General features: G+C 63.7%; 1 protein-coding gene across 4 annotated transcripts in view; it reads left to right on the forward strand.

The window, feature by feature from the left end:
- COL6A2 (collagen type VI alpha 2 chain) overlaps positions 1–17,189 on the forward strand; it is a 33,724-nt gene that overhangs the window by 13,534 nt on the left and 3,001 nt on the right. The window contains exons 2-28 of one of the 4 annotated variants that reach the window (XM_059392549.1): positions 2,979–3,114; positions 3,230–3,867; positions 4,063–4,083; positions 4,431–4,496; positions 5,210–5,263; positions 5,384–5,428; positions 5,743–5,769; positions 5,972–5,998; positions 6,082–6,126; positions 6,598–6,651; positions 7,024–7,086; positions 7,616–7,678; positions 7,951–8,040; positions 8,665–8,727; positions 9,456–9,518; positions 9,673–9,735; positions 10,118–10,180; positions 10,445–10,495; positions 10,826–10,861; positions 11,138–11,200; positions 11,294–11,356; positions 11,533–11,568; positions 11,745–11,790; positions 11,986–12,138; positions 12,337–12,789; positions 12,938–12,976; positions 15,974–17,076. In XM_059392549.1, the coding sequence (XP_059248532.1) occupies positions 2,988–3,114; positions 3,230–3,867; positions 4,063–4,083; positions 4,431–4,496; positions 5,210–5,263; positions 5,384–5,428; positions 5,743–5,769; positions 5,972–5,998; positions 6,082–6,126; positions 6,598–6,651; positions 7,024–7,086; positions 7,616–7,678; positions 7,951–8,040; positions 8,665–8,727; positions 9,456–9,518; positions 9,673–9,735; positions 10,118–10,180; positions 10,445–10,495; positions 10,826–10,861; positions 11,138–11,200; positions 11,294–11,356; positions 11,533–11,568; positions 11,745–11,790; positions 11,986–12,138; positions 12,337–12,789; positions 12,938–12,976; positions 15,974–16,269 (2,808 nt within the window). In that variant the 5' untranslated portion in view covers positions 2,979–2,987 and the 3' untranslated portion in view covers positions 16,270–17,076. Of the gene's footprint in view, positions 1–2,978; positions 3,115–3,229; positions 3,868–4,062; positions 4,084–4,430; positions 4,497–5,209; positions 5,264–5,383; positions 5,429–5,742; positions 5,770–5,971; positions 5,999–6,081; positions 6,127–6,597; positions 6,652–7,023; positions 7,087–7,615; positions 7,679–7,950; positions 8,041–8,664; positions 8,728–9,455; positions 9,519–9,672; positions 9,736–10,117; positions 10,181–10,444; positions 10,496–10,825; positions 10,862–11,137; positions 11,201–11,293; positions 11,357–11,532; positions 11,569–11,744; positions 11,791–11,985; positions 12,139–12,336; positions 12,790–12,937; positions 12,977–15,973; positions 17,077–17,189 lie in introns of those variants that run through there. The other 3 variants (XM_059392550.1, XM_059392547.1, XM_059392548.1) reach the window with 3 other exon arrangements.

Consider the following 17,189-nt stretch of genomic DNA (forward strand, 5'->3'; position numbering starts at 1 on the left):
TTCTGTACCTTCAGCTGTGCTCGGCACCGTAAGTGTCGTCACCGTGTGCCCCACACAATGCTAGTGCAACACGACTGACTGCGCCCCCTGCTGTACTCTTCACCCCCGTGACTCATTTCTCGATGGAACCTGTGCCTCTTCATCCCCTTTGTCTGCTGTCACCATCTTTGACTACTCCCACCTTCCCACTGGCAGCCACCGGTTTGTTCTCTGTGTGGATGAATCTGTTTTTGTTTATTTGTTCATTTGTTTTGTTTTTTAGATTCTATGTACAAGTGAAATCACATGGTCTATGTCTCTGACTCGTGTCTTCAGCATAATATTCTCTAGGTCCGTGTTGTTGCAAATGGCAAGATCCCGTTCCTTTTTATGACTGAGTAATAGACCACTGTGTGTGTGTGTGTTGTGTGTAGACACACATACATATATACACCATATCTTCTTTATCCATTTTTTAACATTGACTCCTGTGGGGTTACGTACGGTGCTTTATTAGTTTCAGGTGTGCAGTATAGTGCCTCAACACCCCCTGCATCACCCGGTGCTCATCACAAGGGCCCTCCTGACGCCCCGTGACTTACTGCACCCTCTTCCCCACACACCTTCCCTCTGGTAACAATCAGTGTCTTCTCTATAGTAAGAGCCTGGGTTTGGGTTTTTCTTTTTTTTTTCCCCCTTTATTTCTTACATTGCACATTTGAGTGAGGTCATAGGGTATTTGTGTCTGACTGACTGATTTCACCCAGCATAACACTCTCTAGCTCCATCCACGTCATTGCAAAGAGCAAGACGTCATTCTTCATATGGGTGAGCAATATTCCACTGTAAACACCCCACATCTTCCGTATCCGTTCATCAGTCCATGGACACACGGGCTGCTTCCCTGTTCGGCCACTGTAGCGAATGCTGCTCCGAACATCAGGGCGCATGGGAACATTTGTCTTCAACAGAAGAATCTACAGCGTTCACATATATTGTCACAACTCATCCATGTGATATTAATTGTGCTTTCTGACTCCTTTTTTCTTCATTTTTTATATTTTACTGTATTCCTCAAGTTTCTTTGCTTTCTTACTTACTTTTATTCATTTCTCTGTTTGCTGCAGAATTTTTTTGGAATGGTATGTAGGTGAGCCCTTTTACATCTGAGACTTTTACCCTTTACATGAAAGCGAAGTTGACAAGGCAGACATCGTTGGGTTATTTTATTCTCCCTCAAATTTCTCCAGTTACTTTCTCCTTGTTTTTCTGTGTACAATATTATGGAGGAAAAGTCTGAGGCCTGAACTGGTTATCTACTGCTATGTGTAAGTTATTTCAGAACTTAGTAACTTAAAACAATAAGCGTTTACAATGTCATAATTGATTCGTGTCAGGAATGGCTTGACTTGGTGGCTCTGGCTCAGGGTCCCTGATGCGGTGCCATCCCAGTCGGGGGGATTGGCCAGGGCTCCGCTCACCTGATGTCTGGCCTGGGCTGAGGATGGGCTTCTGCGATGGCTTCCTCACCTGGCTGGTGGCTGGTGGCTGGAGGCCTCGGTCCCTCTCTCCTAGGCTTCTGAAAGGCTGCCTGAGGGCCTTCACACGACAGCAGTCAGCTTCCTCTCTGAGGACCCAAGACAGGGCCAGACAGCGCCCATGATGTCTTCTGTGGGCTTGTCTCGGAAGCCACGTCATCACCTGATCTTTTGGTCATACAGGCTGGTGACAGTTGAGTGTGTGAGGATTTCGTGAGAGGGTGACACCAGGAAGCAGGAAGAAGTGGGCCCACCTCAGAGACTGCCCGTGACAACACCAAAAAGATTCTTCGCTTTAGGTGTTTTCTGTGTTTTGTTTAACTTTGTTGCTGCTATTGTGTTTCCTCCCATGTAGATTATTTTTAGAATTCTTCATTTCATTTGAGAGTGGCATCTTTCAACAATACACTGCATTACGGGGGCCTCCTTGAACTGACGGTGTGTGTGGTAGTGTGTGTGAGGGTGGGTGTGAAACGTGTGACTGGTGTGGTGTGTGCACACGTGCAGGGAGTGGTGCCGGGGGGGTGGGGGTTCCCTGGCCTTCGGCACCCCCCTCCCTCCCACAGCAGACGGGACAGGATGGGGCTCACGGCTCCCCCGCTGGGGGCAGCAAGGTGATCGGCAGTGGAGGACAAAGCTGCACCCACATCCCAGTGCTCAGTCCTGACCGGCCCCCACCCTGCCCCGCCAAGCTCCTGCGGTCCCCACGTTGGCTGTCACATGTGGTTGATGGCTCTGAACCTTTGCTCTGACTGTTGCCTCCTGACTTCCTCTTGGCTCCCAGGTTCTTTGGAGTCCCCGACTTGCTCCCCTGCCATCTCCTCAGTCCCCATCCCCAGCCCTCCCTGAATGAACCTTCCCTGAGCCAGGCGCTCCCCTTCCTCTGGACAGTCCCCTCAGTCTGGGCCTCCATCACCTCATGCAGGAAGCCTGCCCGGATTCCCTGGCACACCCACTGGGCTTGCATTCGTCTGGGCAACCGTCACCGCCTTGCTGGGTCACAAACCCTACCTGCAGGGTCATGGCCTCTTAACCTGACCATGTCCTATCCTGGGGAGGCAGGGCCAAGTCCTGTTCACCTCTAACCATGCCAGGACTTGCTCCTCTAATCTGAAACGCAAGTGATATTGAACCTTGAAGCTGCCTGCCAAAACCCATCCACCTCCTCTCAAAAATGCATTCAGGGGCATCGCAGGGAAATAGCACCAAAGTGCGCCAATGCCTCTGCTTTTCCCCAGCCGCCACCCCCCAGGGCAGAGATGGGCTGTGCCGACCGAGACTCGTCCAGAATCAAGGCTCTGCATCCCCTGAGTGTGTGTGTGTGCGCGGGCTGCCTAGGGCGAGGGAGAAGGGCGTCTCCCCGAGCCCATGTGCCCTCTGCCCCACGGTGTGCTGCCCCTGCTGTCCGGGATCCCGCATGGCGCTGGGCACCGGCGACAGTGGCTACTTCTCCCGTTGCAGGACGTCAGCATGGGTGCTGCGGGGATGCTCCGAGGCCCCTGCTCTGCCCTCCTGCTCTGGGGGCTCCTGGGGGCCATCCACGCCCAGCAGCAGGAGGTCACCGCCCCCGGCCTCTCTGAGAGAAGCAGCTGCCCAGGTATTGGCCAGGGGCCTGCGACCCCATGTGGGTAGGAAAGGCGGGGGGCCACTGTGAGGGTGGAGCCTGGGATTCCCCCACGTGCACGACGCCTGGCAACGGGCTCGTGCCGCAGGCCCCCGCCCTGGGCAGGCCAGTGACGCCCCCGCGCCCCCAGAGAAGGCCGACTGCCCCATCAACGTGTACTTCGTGCTGGACACCTCGGAGAGCGTCACCATGCAGTCGCCCATCGACAGCCTGCTGTACCACATGAGGCAGTTCGTGCGGCAGTTCATCAGCCAGCTGCAGGACGAGACCTACCTGGACCAGGTGGCCCTGAGCTGGCGCTATGGGGGGCTGCACTTCTCCGACGTGGTGAGGGTGTTCAGCCCGCCCGACAGCGACCGAGCCTCCTTCACCAAGAGCCTGGAGAGCATCGTCTCCATCCGGAAGGGCACCTTCACCGACTGCGCGCTGGCCAACATGACCCAGGAGATCCGGCAGCTCAAGGCCAAGGGCGGGGTCCACTTCGCGGTCGTCATCACCGACGGCTACGTCACCGGCAGCCCGTGCGGGGGCATCAAGCTGCAGGCGGAGCGGGCTCGCGAGGAGGGCATCCGGATCTTCACCGTGGCCCCCGACCAGATCCCGAACGAGCAGGGTCTGCGGGACATGGCCAGCATGCCGTTCGAGCTCTACCGCAACAACTACGCCACCGTGCGTCCCGACCTGGAGATCAACCAGGACACCATCAATCGCATCATCAAGGTCATGGTGAGGCGCTGCCTGGCCACGCCCACCCACTGGGCACCAGGAGCAGGGGTGGAGGCCGGAGCCCTGAGACCTGCTCCCTCACTGGGCAGTGCCCTGCTCTGGGGCTCAGTTTACCCCTGTGGGAGGGTGAGCTCCCCATTCCCACCCAAATCTCTGGCTCTGGCTAAGTAGCATTTTTTTCTGTCTTTTCCACAGAAACATGAAGCCTATGGAGAGGTGAGAGGCGTTTTCCGGTCCTGCCGCCCCGGCCGGGTGCTGCCCGCTGGGAGTCTGAGGGGCTGACCTGGCAGAGATGATGACCGCCCCAGCCCCCTGCTGCTCCCGGGGGTCTGGGACAAACGGGAGGAGGCCAGGGAGCAAGACCCCTTGGTCCTCCCAGAATCGGATGAGGGCCTTTGGGTTCGGGGCCTCCTGGGCGCCTCCCAAGTCTGCTCCTCCATCGGGCCCCGTGCTCCCGATGGCCCACGGCCCAGGGGTCCTCGGCCCGCACCAGCTCCCTCCCTGGCCCCCACCTGGGACTCTCCCTGCCAGCCTTCCCCAACACCCCTTGCTTCTTGTTTCAGTGCTACAAGGTGAGCTGTCTGGAGATCCCCGGGCCGCTCGGCCCCAAGGGCTACCGCGGACAGAAGGTAAGATGCCCGGCCCAACCTCGGGGTCCCAGCTGCCAGGAGGCCCCCCGGCATCTCTTCAGCTCCAAACATGGGGCCACATGCGCCCAGGACAGTCTCAACCCTCTGACCCTGGGAGAACTAAAACCAGTTTTTGTCTCGGTCCTCTTTAATGGCATTTTGAGAAAAGCAGGAATGCGTTTTCATTCTTAGCTTTGCCGTGGCAGCTCTGGTGTAGGGAGACTCGCCGGAGCAGGAGACCTGGAACAGGGTCCTGCCAAAGCACCCGGAGCTCCCACTCCCACACTCCTTACGGGGCCCACTGCCGGGGCGTCAGACACCCCGCAAGTTCGGTCAAAGGTCGGACGTGATGGCAGAGGAGGGGAGAACCTCTGGGAAGATGAGCCCATCCCTACGCAGCTCCATTTCCCTCTTCTAGATCTGAAGGGAGCCGTCTAGACCAGTAGGAGTGTAGATGCCCATCCCCAGGTCCCCAGCTAGATGCCCCCCCCCCCCCCGGTGACACTGCCACCTGCCACAGCCTAGGCATGGAGGTCCCCGAGGAGGCAGCTTCACAGACGTGGCCCTGCCATGAGGGGAGGGGCGCCCACGATGATATCTGAAGGGACACAAAGGAGCCCCCAAAACAAAACAGGACACACCAGCTCCGAAGCCTCTGCCCGCCTACCTGCTTCCTGCTCCAGTTTACTCCTTTCTCCGTGATCTGCGTTTAGGGTGCCAAGGGCAACATGGGCGAGCCAGGAGAGCCTGGACAGAAGGGGCGACAGGTGAGTGTCCTCCACGCCCTGCCCGTAGGCGCGACAGGTGAGTGTCCTCCACGCCCTGCCCGTAGGCGCCAGGTTCCCAGGACTGGGGCTCAGCTGCGGCTCTTTGTTCTTTCTCCGTAGGGAGACCCAGGCATTGAAGGCCCCATTGGATTCCCGGGACCCAAGGCAAGTTGCTGCCAGCCCTGCGCCCGTGACTAGGGGTCAGGGGAACAGGCCAAGGGCTGTCTGGGCCGGGTGGGGACTGGCCCACAGGGTCAGGTTGTCTCCAGGCCACCCACCGCCTTCATTCCCAGGGCAAGAAGCCAAGAGCCTCGGGATCTTGAATGTTGTCCCTGAACTCAGCCGGGACTGGCTGCCCCTGCTCGCCCCCGATCTGGGGCACGCGCAGCCCCGGTGATGCCGCTGGCTGCCCCTGCTCGCCCCCGATCTGGGGTGCACACACCCCCAGTAACGCCGCTCTTCCTTTCTTCCGACCTCAGGGTGTTCCTGGTTTCAAAGGAGAGAAGGTGAGACTGTGACGTGGTCCCAGAGCCCAGCAGCGTCCGTCAGCGCATCGTGGCCCCGATGGGGCGCCGTATCTGGCGTCACGGAGGGGCGCCCTCTCTGGGGTCCTCTGGCCTCTTGCTTGGTCTGAGGCAGACCTGGCCCCCGGAGGCAGTGGCGACTGTGGGACTCCAAGCTAACCGGCCTCCCTTTCCTCCTGCACAGGGTGAATTTGGAGCCGACGGGCGGAAGGTGAGCAGATCGTCTGGGCCGGCGGGCGGGGCACCCCACCTTCCCGCCGCCCCAAGGCTTGACCATCACACCTCTCCCTCCAGGGGGCTCCCGGCCTGGCCGGCAAGAACGGGACTGATGGACAGAAGGTAGAGTGCATCTCGGGCCCCTCCCCAGGCCAGGGGCACCGCGTTTCTGGCATAGGAGTGAGCAGAGCCTCCCCGAGACCCTTGGGCCCTTACCTGGGGCCTTTGGGGCCCCTGGCCACTGCCCACAGCCTGTGGCTGGACGGCCCCCACTGTCACCTAGCCAGGGACACAGGACAGATAAGAGCATGGCTCGAGCCAGCGTGGACATTCACTTCTGAGGACGGGCTCTCGGGGGTCTCCAGCCTGGGCTCTGGAAGCCCAGATCCGGCCTGGGGGGTAGGGCGGGGGGAGCTCATGCTGCAGCCACATCCCAGGGACCTGGTCTGCCACCCGCAGAGAGGCTGCCGTACCGTCCAGCCCCTGAACACACAGCTGAGTGCCCGCTGGGAATGACACAGAGGGGACCGCCCCCGCACATTCGCCCGTTGGTGCACGACCCTGACCCACCTACTGCTCCCTCTTCTCCTCCAGGGCAAGCTGGGGCGCATCGGGCCTCCTGGCTGCAAGGGAGACCCCGGGAGTCGGGTAAGGCCAGCTCGGGCTCCAGGAGACGCAGGGTCTTGGCAGGGCGTGGCAGGGCAGGGTGGTGGCCAGCCCCTCGAGCTGCAGTGAGGAAGCAGGGAGCCACTTGGCGTGGCCCCTCTCTGCAGCCTCTCTCCTGCCCGTCCCTTGTCCCCACCCAGGGTTCAGCCAGAGCTGCGGCCTCATGATGAGGAAATACTCTCAGGGCTTCTGGGGCAGGCTGGGGTGGGGCTCCTGGGCGTCCTGACGGTGGCTTCTGGAAGCCCAGACCCAGCGGAGCACTCGGTCCACCGGGCTTCTGCTCATCGGGCCCCAGGAAAGCCCCGCACAGCTCTGGGCAGCAGTCTGGGACAGCCCTGTCACTCTGTCTTGCAGGGCCCCGACGGATACGCAGGGGAAGCCGGCAGCCCTGGGGAGCAAGGGGACCAGGGCATCAAGGTAGGCTGAGGGCCAGGGTGATGGCCCTTTGAGGGCAGCGCCAGGCTCTGGGGGAGTGCAGGGGCCAGCCCGGCCAAGAAGCCACTCAGAGAGGGCCTGTCCCTGCAGAGTGGCCCTCGGGAGTAGGAGGCCTGGGGACGCCCTGCCTCAGGGGTGCTGGGGCGCTCCCTCCCAAGGGCTGCGGGTGCCTTGCCCAAAAATGCCAGTGTGTGGCCAGCTGAGGACCGTGTGTCCGGTCAGGCAGCTCTGCGGCGCCCACGGGGCCCCAGCCATGAAACCACCGTCCTCCAAGGCCTCGCGGGGTCCTCTGCCAAGCTCTCGGGCGCCGCGGCTGTTCCGCGCCCGCCCTGCTGGCTGCCCAGGCCTCTGGAGGAACAGGACGACAGCCCCTCCCAAGAAGGCAGCCCCGTGGACGGGCCGGGTCTGATGAGCTCCCCATGCAGCCACGCGGGCCCGGCCCCTTGCAGCTGGCTCCTGCCTGTTGCCAGCGTCTCAGGGATGGGAGGCTGATCTCTCCAAACTTTCCCAGGGAGATGCTGGCCGTCCGGGACGCCGAGGACCCCCAGGAGACAACGGGGCCAAAGGGAGCAAGGCAAGTGCCCCCGGCTGGTCGCTGCTCCCCCTCCCCCACCCCAAGCCACATGCCAACCGCGTGCACCAGCACAGATGGGGGAGGAGCAGTAATACAACGGCACCTTGGCCAGCCCTGGGCTCTGAGCACGCGGCCAGGCCCTCCGCTACTGGGGGACCCCGGCAACCCCAGTCCCTGAGGCGGACTCGGTCCCACGCGGCGGCAGCGGAGCTGGGGGTGAGGACACTCCGCAGGGCACTTCCTTGTGGGGCTGACATGGCTCCTCCCCCCAGGGTTACCAAGGCAACAACGGAGCCCCGGGAAGTCCTGGCGTGAAAGGAGCCAAGGGTGGACCAGGGCCCCGAGGACCCAAAGGCGAGCCTGTGAGTTCACACTCTGCCCCCACCAGTGCCTGGGGCCCAGGGCTCTGGGCGGGCTGGCCAGGGCGGGCTGTCCCTTGTGGGCCTGGCCCACCTGCCTCACCCCTCCTGCACACACCCTGCTCTGGGCATCACCAGTGAAGCATTCCGGGTAGGGCAGAACCCCTGCTGGCCGGGCCCGGGCTCAGCTGCTCCCCTGCCTGGCGACCGGCCTCGTGCCCCCACGTCGCCCTCCCAGCAGGATGCTCCGAGGGCTGAGCACAGACTCGGGCGCACACTCTGTGGGTCCCCCACGGCAGCCTGTCCCTTGTCTCAAGGCAGGGGGTCCCTCGAGGGACCCTCGAGGGGGAAACACCCTGAGCCCTGGGGCCCGGAAGTGGACGGAGTGACCATGCTGATTGCTGGTCCAGGCAGGGCCCCGGTCACATCAACTAAAACCCCTAATTGACCTGGTCTCACACGCTGACTAGGAGCCCCTCACGTCCTAAATCCTTGGTGGCAACTTAACTTACCCAACAGAGGAGCAGGCCCCTCCCCCAAAGCCCGTGTCCGAGAGAGGAGAGCCGAGCACGGGGTCCCCACGTGGCCCCACCATCAGGGCCCCCCCCACATACCTGTTCTCCGCAGGGGCGCAGAGGGGACCCAGGAGCCAAGGGCAGCCCAGGCAGCAACGGCCCCAAGGGGGAGAAGGTGAGTGTCTGGGGGGTGCCGTCGGCTGTTTCTGCACCGGGGTCTCCCCGTGGGGTCAACAGGGTCCTGGGACGAGGGGCCACCAACAATGTCCCCACTGTGGTCCACCCGGAAAACAAAAGAGACCCCCAGGGGTGCCTGGGTGGCTCTGTCGGTGAAGCGTCTACCTTCCACTCAGGTCTTGATCCCAGGGTCCTGGGACGGAGCCGCTGCTCAGTGGGGAGCCTGCTTCTCCGTCTGCCCTTCCTCCGCTTGTGCTCTCTCGCTCTTGCTCTCCCTCAAACAAATAAAAATCTTTTTTAAAAAAAGGACCCCTGGTACCTGGCCTCTGCTGGGGGCGGAGGCACCCCCCGCAGGTTCTCAGACAGTGACCCCCGACCATACTCCCTGCTGAGGGGCATGGGCAGGGTAAGGCCGTGAGGGTTGTGCATGGCTCCCTACATGAGGGCCGTGCACTGCTGGGCAGGCTGCGCACTGCTCCACCCAGCAGTTCCTCACAGTAGCTGGCTCAGGATGTCTTTGTCTGTGGTAAATCTGAGGGCCAACAGTCCCCCACCGGATGTGGGTCGAGGGCTTGAAGGAGGGGCTGCCCCTCCGGGAAATGCATGGCAGTCCCTTCCCTGGTGCAGGAGACTACGTAGGTGTCACCCTTTCCAGGGAGTTAAATGAGCCCCTCCCCTCCCCTGCCCCTCCACATGCCCAAGACTGACTCTGCCCCTTCGTTCTAGGGAGACCCTGGCCCTGAGGGTCCCCGGGGTCTGGCCGGAGAGGTTGGCAACAAAGGAGCCAAGGTAAGTGAGGCCACGTGTCCTCGGGGCGGGGAGCCACGCAGCTTCCCGGCTAGAGGGGGCTACCGAGGACCCCTGGCCCCTCCCTGCCCAGCAGGGACACCCCCTATTCCCGCCTAGTTTCCAGTGATTGACAGAGGGCTCTCCTTCTTTCCAGGGAGACCGAGGCTTGCCTGGACCCAGAGGCCCTCAGGGGGCTCTCGGAGAGCCCGGGAAGAAGGTCGGCAGCAGGACACCCGGGAGGGCCCTGTGGCTCCGGGGCCCGGGCCCCTTCCTGCCCTTCAGTCTCACACCGCCCCCCCCCCCATAGTGCTGCGTGGGTCTCCGTCCCCAGGACACGGTTCCCATGACACACTTGGGCATTAGTGCTGGAGGTGGGGGGCACCCTGTGTACCTCACACGGTCATCCTGCCCTGAGGGGTCCAGCCGCATCAGGAGGGGCCGCAAGGGGGAGGCGAGGCGTGGGGCCGGGGAGCCAGGGCGGGGCACCTAGAGGAGGCGAACCCCGGTAGCCCACTCCCCAGAGGACAGCAGGGACAGTGGTAGCATTGCCTGGAGTGGTCCGCGCTCGTCTGTGCTGACTCTGCGTCCTCGGCCCTCAGGGATCTCGGGGAGACCCCGGCGATGCTGGTCCCCGTGGAGAGTCAGGACAGCCTGGTCCCAAGGTACGTTCCCTCCCGCTCTGGGCAAGACCGGCCTCGGGGACTGAGCCCTGCTCGGTTCTCGGGTAAGGCTGCCAGGAGCACGGCAGGCCCAGCTCCCTTGGCACCGGGAATCCGCGGGGGCCGGGCAGCCCCTCTATTCTCTGCACACGGAGCCGCCAACCAGCAGCCCAGCCCCGTCTGTCCTGGTCCTCGTCCTCGGCGCAGGCCAGCCTGGCCCCTTCCTTTCCCACTGGACCCTCCCTGACCAGTTTCCCCACCCTGCAGGGGGACCCCGGCAGGCCTGGATTCAGCTACCCGGGACCCCGAGGAACGCCCGTAAGTCTTGGCAGGAGTTGGGGGGCCCTGGGAGGCCCTGACGGTTCCCACTAGTTCCTGTGAGGGCCTCGCTCCTGGGGCACGGGACGAGGGCGCGTGGGCCTGGGGTCACTCATCGGATGCAGAGCCCCAGAAATTGTCCCAGACACGGGCCAGTGGTGTGGCGTTCACCCACAGCACTCACGGCTTCATACGGATTGTGAAAACTGAGACCACCCAGGGGGCAGGAGGGTCTTCCAAAAATCTCGGGTCCCCAGAGAGCCGGCTCCCGCCCCAGGGCAGCCCTTCCGGCCCCGCGCTGAGTTACAGTGACCTGTGCTTGCTTCCCAGGGAGAGAAGGGGGAGCCCGGCCCACCCGGTCCTGAGGTACGTCTGTAGAGGCCTCCGCACCCACGGGGGCGGCCTGCGCGCCCCTCACCCACCCTTGGCCCCAGAGAGCTTCCTGAGCCAAGCCCTGAGCCTGCTGGCCGCTCTCCTGCCGAGTCCCCCCAAACCCCGCCACGTACCCCATCCAGCTGCCCGGCGCGGGCTCTTCTGACCGAAGCACGCCCGCCCCGGACTGACTCCCTAGAGGTCTTGAGTGGGGCAGGGGGGGCCTTGCCAAGCACCCTGCCCCAGGCTGACCCGTGTCCTGTGTCCCAGGGGGGCAGAGGTGACTTTGGTGCCAAGGGAGAGCCCGGGAAGAAAGGCGAGAAGGGCGAGCCTGTGAGTACCCGGGGCGGAGGGCGTGGGGGCCGCGGGGTGTGCGGGAGGGCAGGGGGTTGAGGCCGCCGCCCACCTGCTCTTCTCGCTCCTCAGGCAGATCCTGGTCCCCCTGGCGAGCCTGGCCCTCGGGGGCCGAGAGGATCCCCAGGACCCGAGGTAGGTCCGCTGCTGGTGCCTCCAGCCCTCCGGTCTAGCCCTGGGCCACGCTGAACCCCAGGGTCATGCTGCGGAGGGAGGCGGGGTCAGTGCGGGGCGGGGCGGGGGGGGGGGCGGGGGCGGGGCTGCCCAGCCCAGACACGGGCCGCTTCTCAGCGCCACCCTTCCTCCTCCAGGGAGAGCCTGGCCCCCCTGGAGACCCCGGCCTCACGGTGAGTATCGGGCAGGGATGGAACCCGCGTCCCCGTCCCTCCCAAAGTAGGGAAGCAAGGGCAGCCCTGGGAGCTCGGCGGCCGAGGCCAGCAGGAGCGCACAGACTTCCCCAAGCCCCTCTCGGCCGGTCCGGGGCTCGCTTTCCTGGCCCGGGCCTGACGCCCCCGTGTTGCAGGAGTGCGACGTCATGACCTACGTGCGGGAGACGTGCGGCTGCTGCGGTGAGTCTCGGCCCCACATGGCGGCGGAGCTGGAGCCTCGTGTCCTTGGGGGGCTCTCGTCCGGGGGTCGGGTCGTCCCTCTGCGTCACGCCCTCCCGCTCCTGCACCCGACTGTGGGCCCCGGGCGTGTGTCCCCAGGCCGGGGGTCCGCGCACACAGCCGCCTCCTCGCCCTGACCCTGCACCCGGCCCGCAGACTGCGAGAAGCGGTGTGGGGCCCTGGACGTGGTGTTCGTCATCGACAGCTCTGAGAGCATCGGCTACACCAACTTCACTCTGGAGAAGAACTTCGTCATCAACGTGGTCAACAGGCTGGGGGCCATTGCCAAGGACCCCAAATCAGAGACGGGTCAGCTGTGCCTGTGGTGGGCGGGGCGGGGGGGCGGGAGGTCCACGCATGGGAGGGGGGCCGGCGGGCGGACAGGTGTCAGCTTTGCTCAGAGCCACGGGGGGGTGGGGGTTAGGGGTGCAGGGGTGGGGGCCGGCGTGCTGGGGGTTGGGGCCGCGGGGGCCGCAGCCGCACCCTCATGCCCGCCCTCGGCCGCAGGAACCCGCGTGGGCGTGGTGCAGTACAGCCACGAGGGCACCTTTGAGGCCATCCAGCTGGACGACGAGCGCATCAACTCGCTGTCCAGCTTCAAGGAGGCCGTCAAGAACCTGGAGTGGATCGCCGGCGGCACCTGGACGCCCTCAGCCCTCAAGTTCGCCTACAACCAGCTCATCAAAGAGAGCCGGCGCCAGAAGACCCGGGTGTTTGCAGTGGTCATCACGGATGGCCGCCATGACCCCCGGGATGATGACCTCAACCTGCGGGCCCTGTGCAACCACGACGTCACGGTGACGGCCATCGGCATCGGCGACATGTTCCACGAGAAGCACGAGAGCGAGAACCTGTACTCCATCGCCTGTGACAAGCCCCAGCAGGTGCGGAACATGACCCTCTTCTCTGACCTGGTGGCCGAGAAGTTCATCGACGACATGGAGGACGTCTTATGCCCAGGTGAGCGGCGGCCTGTGCAGCCCGGTCCGCGCTGGGGAAGGAGGACCTGAGGAGGGCAGAAGGGGCAGGGGGTCGCTGAGGGCGTTCAGCCCCTGTTCTGGCCAGCGGACACTGACCGGTACCCCCCGGCCTCTCTCCTTGCTCCTAGACCCTCAGATCGTGTGCCCAGACCTTCCCTGCCAAACAGGTAACTCGGACGGTGCCAAGCCCCCCACCCCAGACTCAACCAGCCGGGGCTGGAGAGGAGGGGCTGCTGCGGGACCCCCCCCCCTCCCAGTGAGAAAACTTTAGATGGGCGACTCAGCCCCAGGACCCTGGCACGTCTGCGGAGGGGCCGGGAGCGAGGTTGGCCGTCCTGAGCCCCCCAGCCCCTCCGAGCCCAGCGCACTCTGGGCAGGTGCGCTCCTGTCCGCACCTCGAAGCCTTGTGGTGTCCCTGACCACGGCCCGGGAGGGACAGACATCCTAGAACCATCTCAACCACCCCCGGTGGGAGCCCGGGACGTGGCGCACCAGGTGGCTGGTGAACGCCGTGGAGGGAGGGAGCGTGGCCTCCGCAGCCACCGGCAGACGCTCGCTCCCAGCCTCCGCGGCCAGATCTGCGGTCTCTGAAGCAGAGCCTGGTGTGTCGGGGGCCTGGGCCCCTTGCTCGACACGGCTACTTCTGGGCTTAAGGCTGCTGGGGACACGCGGAAGCTGTCCCTTGGTACTGTGGGTCAGGGAAGGGGGCGGGAGGCTCCGCGGGCCCCGAGCCGCCGCCCCCAAGGCTTTGTGGCACAGGGGCTGGGGCCACGGGCCCGTGGAGCTGCCGGTGTGAACCGGGAGCTGAGGTCTCCCCTCAGCGACCCCGCCCCGCCTGCCGGGGTCCTGGGACCAGCACTGGGCCCTCCGGCTGGGACATGAGCACCAGGCCTGGGTCCTCCCAGGAGCTGGTGTGGCGTCGGCCACCGTAGCAGGCAGGCCAGGCTGTGCTGGCCGACCCAGGGGGGACACAGACAAGAACCGCGAGGCCCGTGCCCACACCATCGCCTGCCAGGCGCAGCTGACATTTCCGGGGCCTGCATGCTGGCTCCTCACGGAGCATCTGGTGGCCCCCCTGGGCAGGTACAAAGGAGCAGAGGTGGCTTAAGGGAAGAACTGTGTTGAGTTGGGGGCAGGGGTCCCCACACTTGTCCTGACAGAGAGTTTCCCAGGAAATGGTCATCGCGGTGGTCCCACACCATGGCTGCTGTGAGCTCTGCTTCAGTCTGCGCACTGCCTGGGCCTCGGGCCCCTCGAGTCCTCCGAGGATGGCTGTCTGCAGTGCCCAGAGCTGCCCAAACCCCAGGTGCCGGCCTGAGATCTGGGCTGGGAGGTCTCTGCTGGAGGCCACACTGAGCAGCCATACACCGGCCCGCAGGACACCCCGGTCACCCACAGTGGGTCCCACAGTCAGGCTGGTCCCGGTGGACAGACCAGACCCTGACCCCTGGCGTCCAGGGCCCAGCAGGGGCCCAGTTCCTCGGCCCAATCTCAGTGGGGAAGCTTCCAGTTTCTGACCCCTGAGCTCGACGTCAGCCAAGGTTTTCCACCGACGAGCCTTGTCAAGTTGCTGGTCCCCCTCTTCTAGTTATGGAGGACGCGTCCTGAGTGAGTGTGGGCTCGGCCACAGGCTGCCTCCGCGGTTAGGGTTAGGACACTGGTTTTCCGCTTTGCCGTGTTGATGCGATGGAGGACATTGGTTTCCGGAGGCTGAGCCGACCTTGCCGACCGGGATAAATCCTACTTGCTCGCGGCATGTAAGTCGTTCTGTGTGTGGTGAGGCTTGATTTGCTCGTATCCTGCTGAGGACTTCGGTGTCTGTGTTCCTGAGAGGGGTCTGGCCGCAGCTCCCTTTCCTGTGACGTCTCCGTGGGGTCTGGCTGTGAGTCTGACACTGGGCGCTGGCGAGCGACCTCGCTTCCCCCGAGCCTCCAAGACCCGACAGTGAAAGGGAGTGGCCTCCCAGGAGACCCTGGCCCACACTCACAAGTTTACCCTTTAAAGTGACAAGAATTTCCAGGTTTCTTAGACGTTGTGACCAGGGAGGAAAAAAGCAGAGGTCGCTGGGGAACGAGATGCCGCAAACCTGCCCCTCGGCGGCTTGGTGTGCGGCTCCCCATTTCGAGACCACAGACAGTGCCCTCTGCTGGCTGGGCACGACCCTGACCTTCTGGCCACTCGGCCCCATCCACTCGGAGGCCCAGCCGACCCCAGGCTTGGATCCGGCCACTGGGCAGCTTGCTTGATTGAGTCAGAGCCATGATAGTTTCGGGGAGCCGCAGAGCTGGCCGGCAGCTGAGGCCGTGAAGGCTGGTCCTGGAGCGCTGCCATGGGAGTGGGGAGCCCCCGGGTGACCCGAGCCCCGCCTCCCTGGAACAGAGGCAGAGACTCTCCGGGGCGGGCGTGCAGAGGAGAGGCACAGACGGCAGCATGTGGGCCAGGGTGAGGGGTCCATGCCACCAGGCTACCTGGCTTGGCTACCTGCCACCCCCCAGAGGAAAAGCAAGCTCTGGGCCCCTAGGGCAGAGGCCGTGGTGCACTGGGAGCAAGGCGCCCGCGGGGTCCGGCCTGCGCTCCCAGGGGGACCGGAAGAGAGAGCAGGAGCCCCAAGGGTGGGAGGCACAGCCGCTCCTGGGTCCTCGAGGGGCCAGTTCCGGGCGGTGGACGGAGGGCGTCTCGAAGAGCAGAGAAGGACTCATCATTGTAAGCTTTCTGGAAACTGTTCTGAGGGGGGCCCGGGACCTACCTGCCCGTCTCGAGGTTGGGGCTGGAACAAGCCAGGTTGTCCCGGCGCAAGCAGTTTTCCTGGTCAGGTGTAGTGAGGGGGCTGGGGTCCCCCGGGGGCAGAGCCTTGAGCTGCTAGAAGCCGACCCCGAGACCGGTCAAGTCTCAGTGCCACCATGTGTGCCAAGAGTCTTGTGGGGACGCCGAAGGTGCTGCTGGCCCCCACCCCCTCTGCGAGCTCTGGCCCCGCACGCTGACGGGGCGCCGAAGCTCCCCGCCCCCACACCCTTGCTGAGCCTCACAGCCGTCCTCGCTGTGGTCCTAAGTCATCCTGGAAGAGAGAGGCGCCTCGGCTCTCAGTACGCTCAGCCCAGGAGGGCGGCGGGAGGCCCACTCATGCCAGCTTAGTCCCTTAAAGCCTTCTCTGGATGCCCCCGCAGATGGACCGCGGCCTGGCGGCGAGCCCCCGGTCACCTTCCTCCGCACGGAAGAGGGCCCCGATGCCTCCTTCCCCAAGACCATCCCCCTGATCCAACAGTTGCTAAACGCCACGGAGTTCACGCAGGACCCGGCCGCCTACTCCAGGCTGGTGGCCGTGATGGTCTACACCGCCGAACGAGCCAAGTTCGCCACAGGAAGCGAGCGGCAGGACTGGATGGAACTGTTCATTGACACATTCAAGCTGGTGCACAGGGACATCGTGGGGGACCCCGAGACGGCACTGGCGCTCTGCTGAAGCCGTGGAGGCTACCCGCGGGCAGGACTGGCCCGAGCTACCCCACCCAGCCTCTTAGCGACCTGGGGCAGCCGACCGCACACGAAGGGGCTTGAAACAACAGAAGTCTATCGTCTCTCAGTCTGGGGCCAAGAGTCCAAGGTCCGGGGGTGGTGGAGTCACACTCTCTCCGGGGACTCTGGGGAGGACCTTCCTGCCTCCTCCAGCTCCTGTCTCTGCCGCTGGTGTCACGTGGTCCCTCCTTGGAAACCTGACCCTCCACCCCCTTATAAGGACCTTCTGGTAGCGCTTGGGGCCCACTGGAGAATCCAGAGTAGTCTCAGGCTCGTAATTAATTCTCCCCGCGTCTGTCTTTGCCCTGTAAGGTCATATTCAGTCTTGAAGTTTAGGACACGGCATCTTTGGGGAGGCCATTGTTCAGCCAAAACATAAGAGAGACGAGCAGAGCCTCACAATCCCCGAACTCCCTGCAGCTCCTGTGCCTGCCGCCACCCCTCATGCATTTTTTCTCGGCCTCCCTGGTTTTTGCATTGAGGAAATCTGCCCCGAGGCCGGAGCCCCCAACGCGTATCTCTGCTGGTGGTGACTGAGCGCGGGGGCACCCAGCTGGCTTGCTAGACGTGGATTTAAAGCAGAAGCTGCTTTTCATCTGCACGGCTGACAAGATAAGCTATGTCATTAATATAAGCTTCTTTAAAAAAAAAAAAATCCTGCCTGCCAGAAGTGTGGCTCTGCCCGCCAGTGGCCTGGCCACCCTCAGACGCTGTGACATCCTAAACATGCTATAAAAGCTGGAAAAGTGTGAAAGCATTGCTGTGGTCCCGTGGCGTGCTAGGGTGACATGCTGTGGCTGGGGCCTGGGCTGAGGCCCTGCTGGCCAGTGCGGGGAGTCAGGACTTCCTCCTTGATGGGCTCCACAC

Source organism: Mustela nigripes, chromosome 2, assembly GCF_022355385.1.
Source record: "Mustela nigripes isolate SB6536 chromosome 2, MUSNIG.SB6536, whole genome shotgun sequence".
NCBI classification, from domain to species: Eukaryota; Metazoa; Chordata; class Mammalia; order Carnivora; family Mustelidae; genus Mustela; species Mustela nigripes.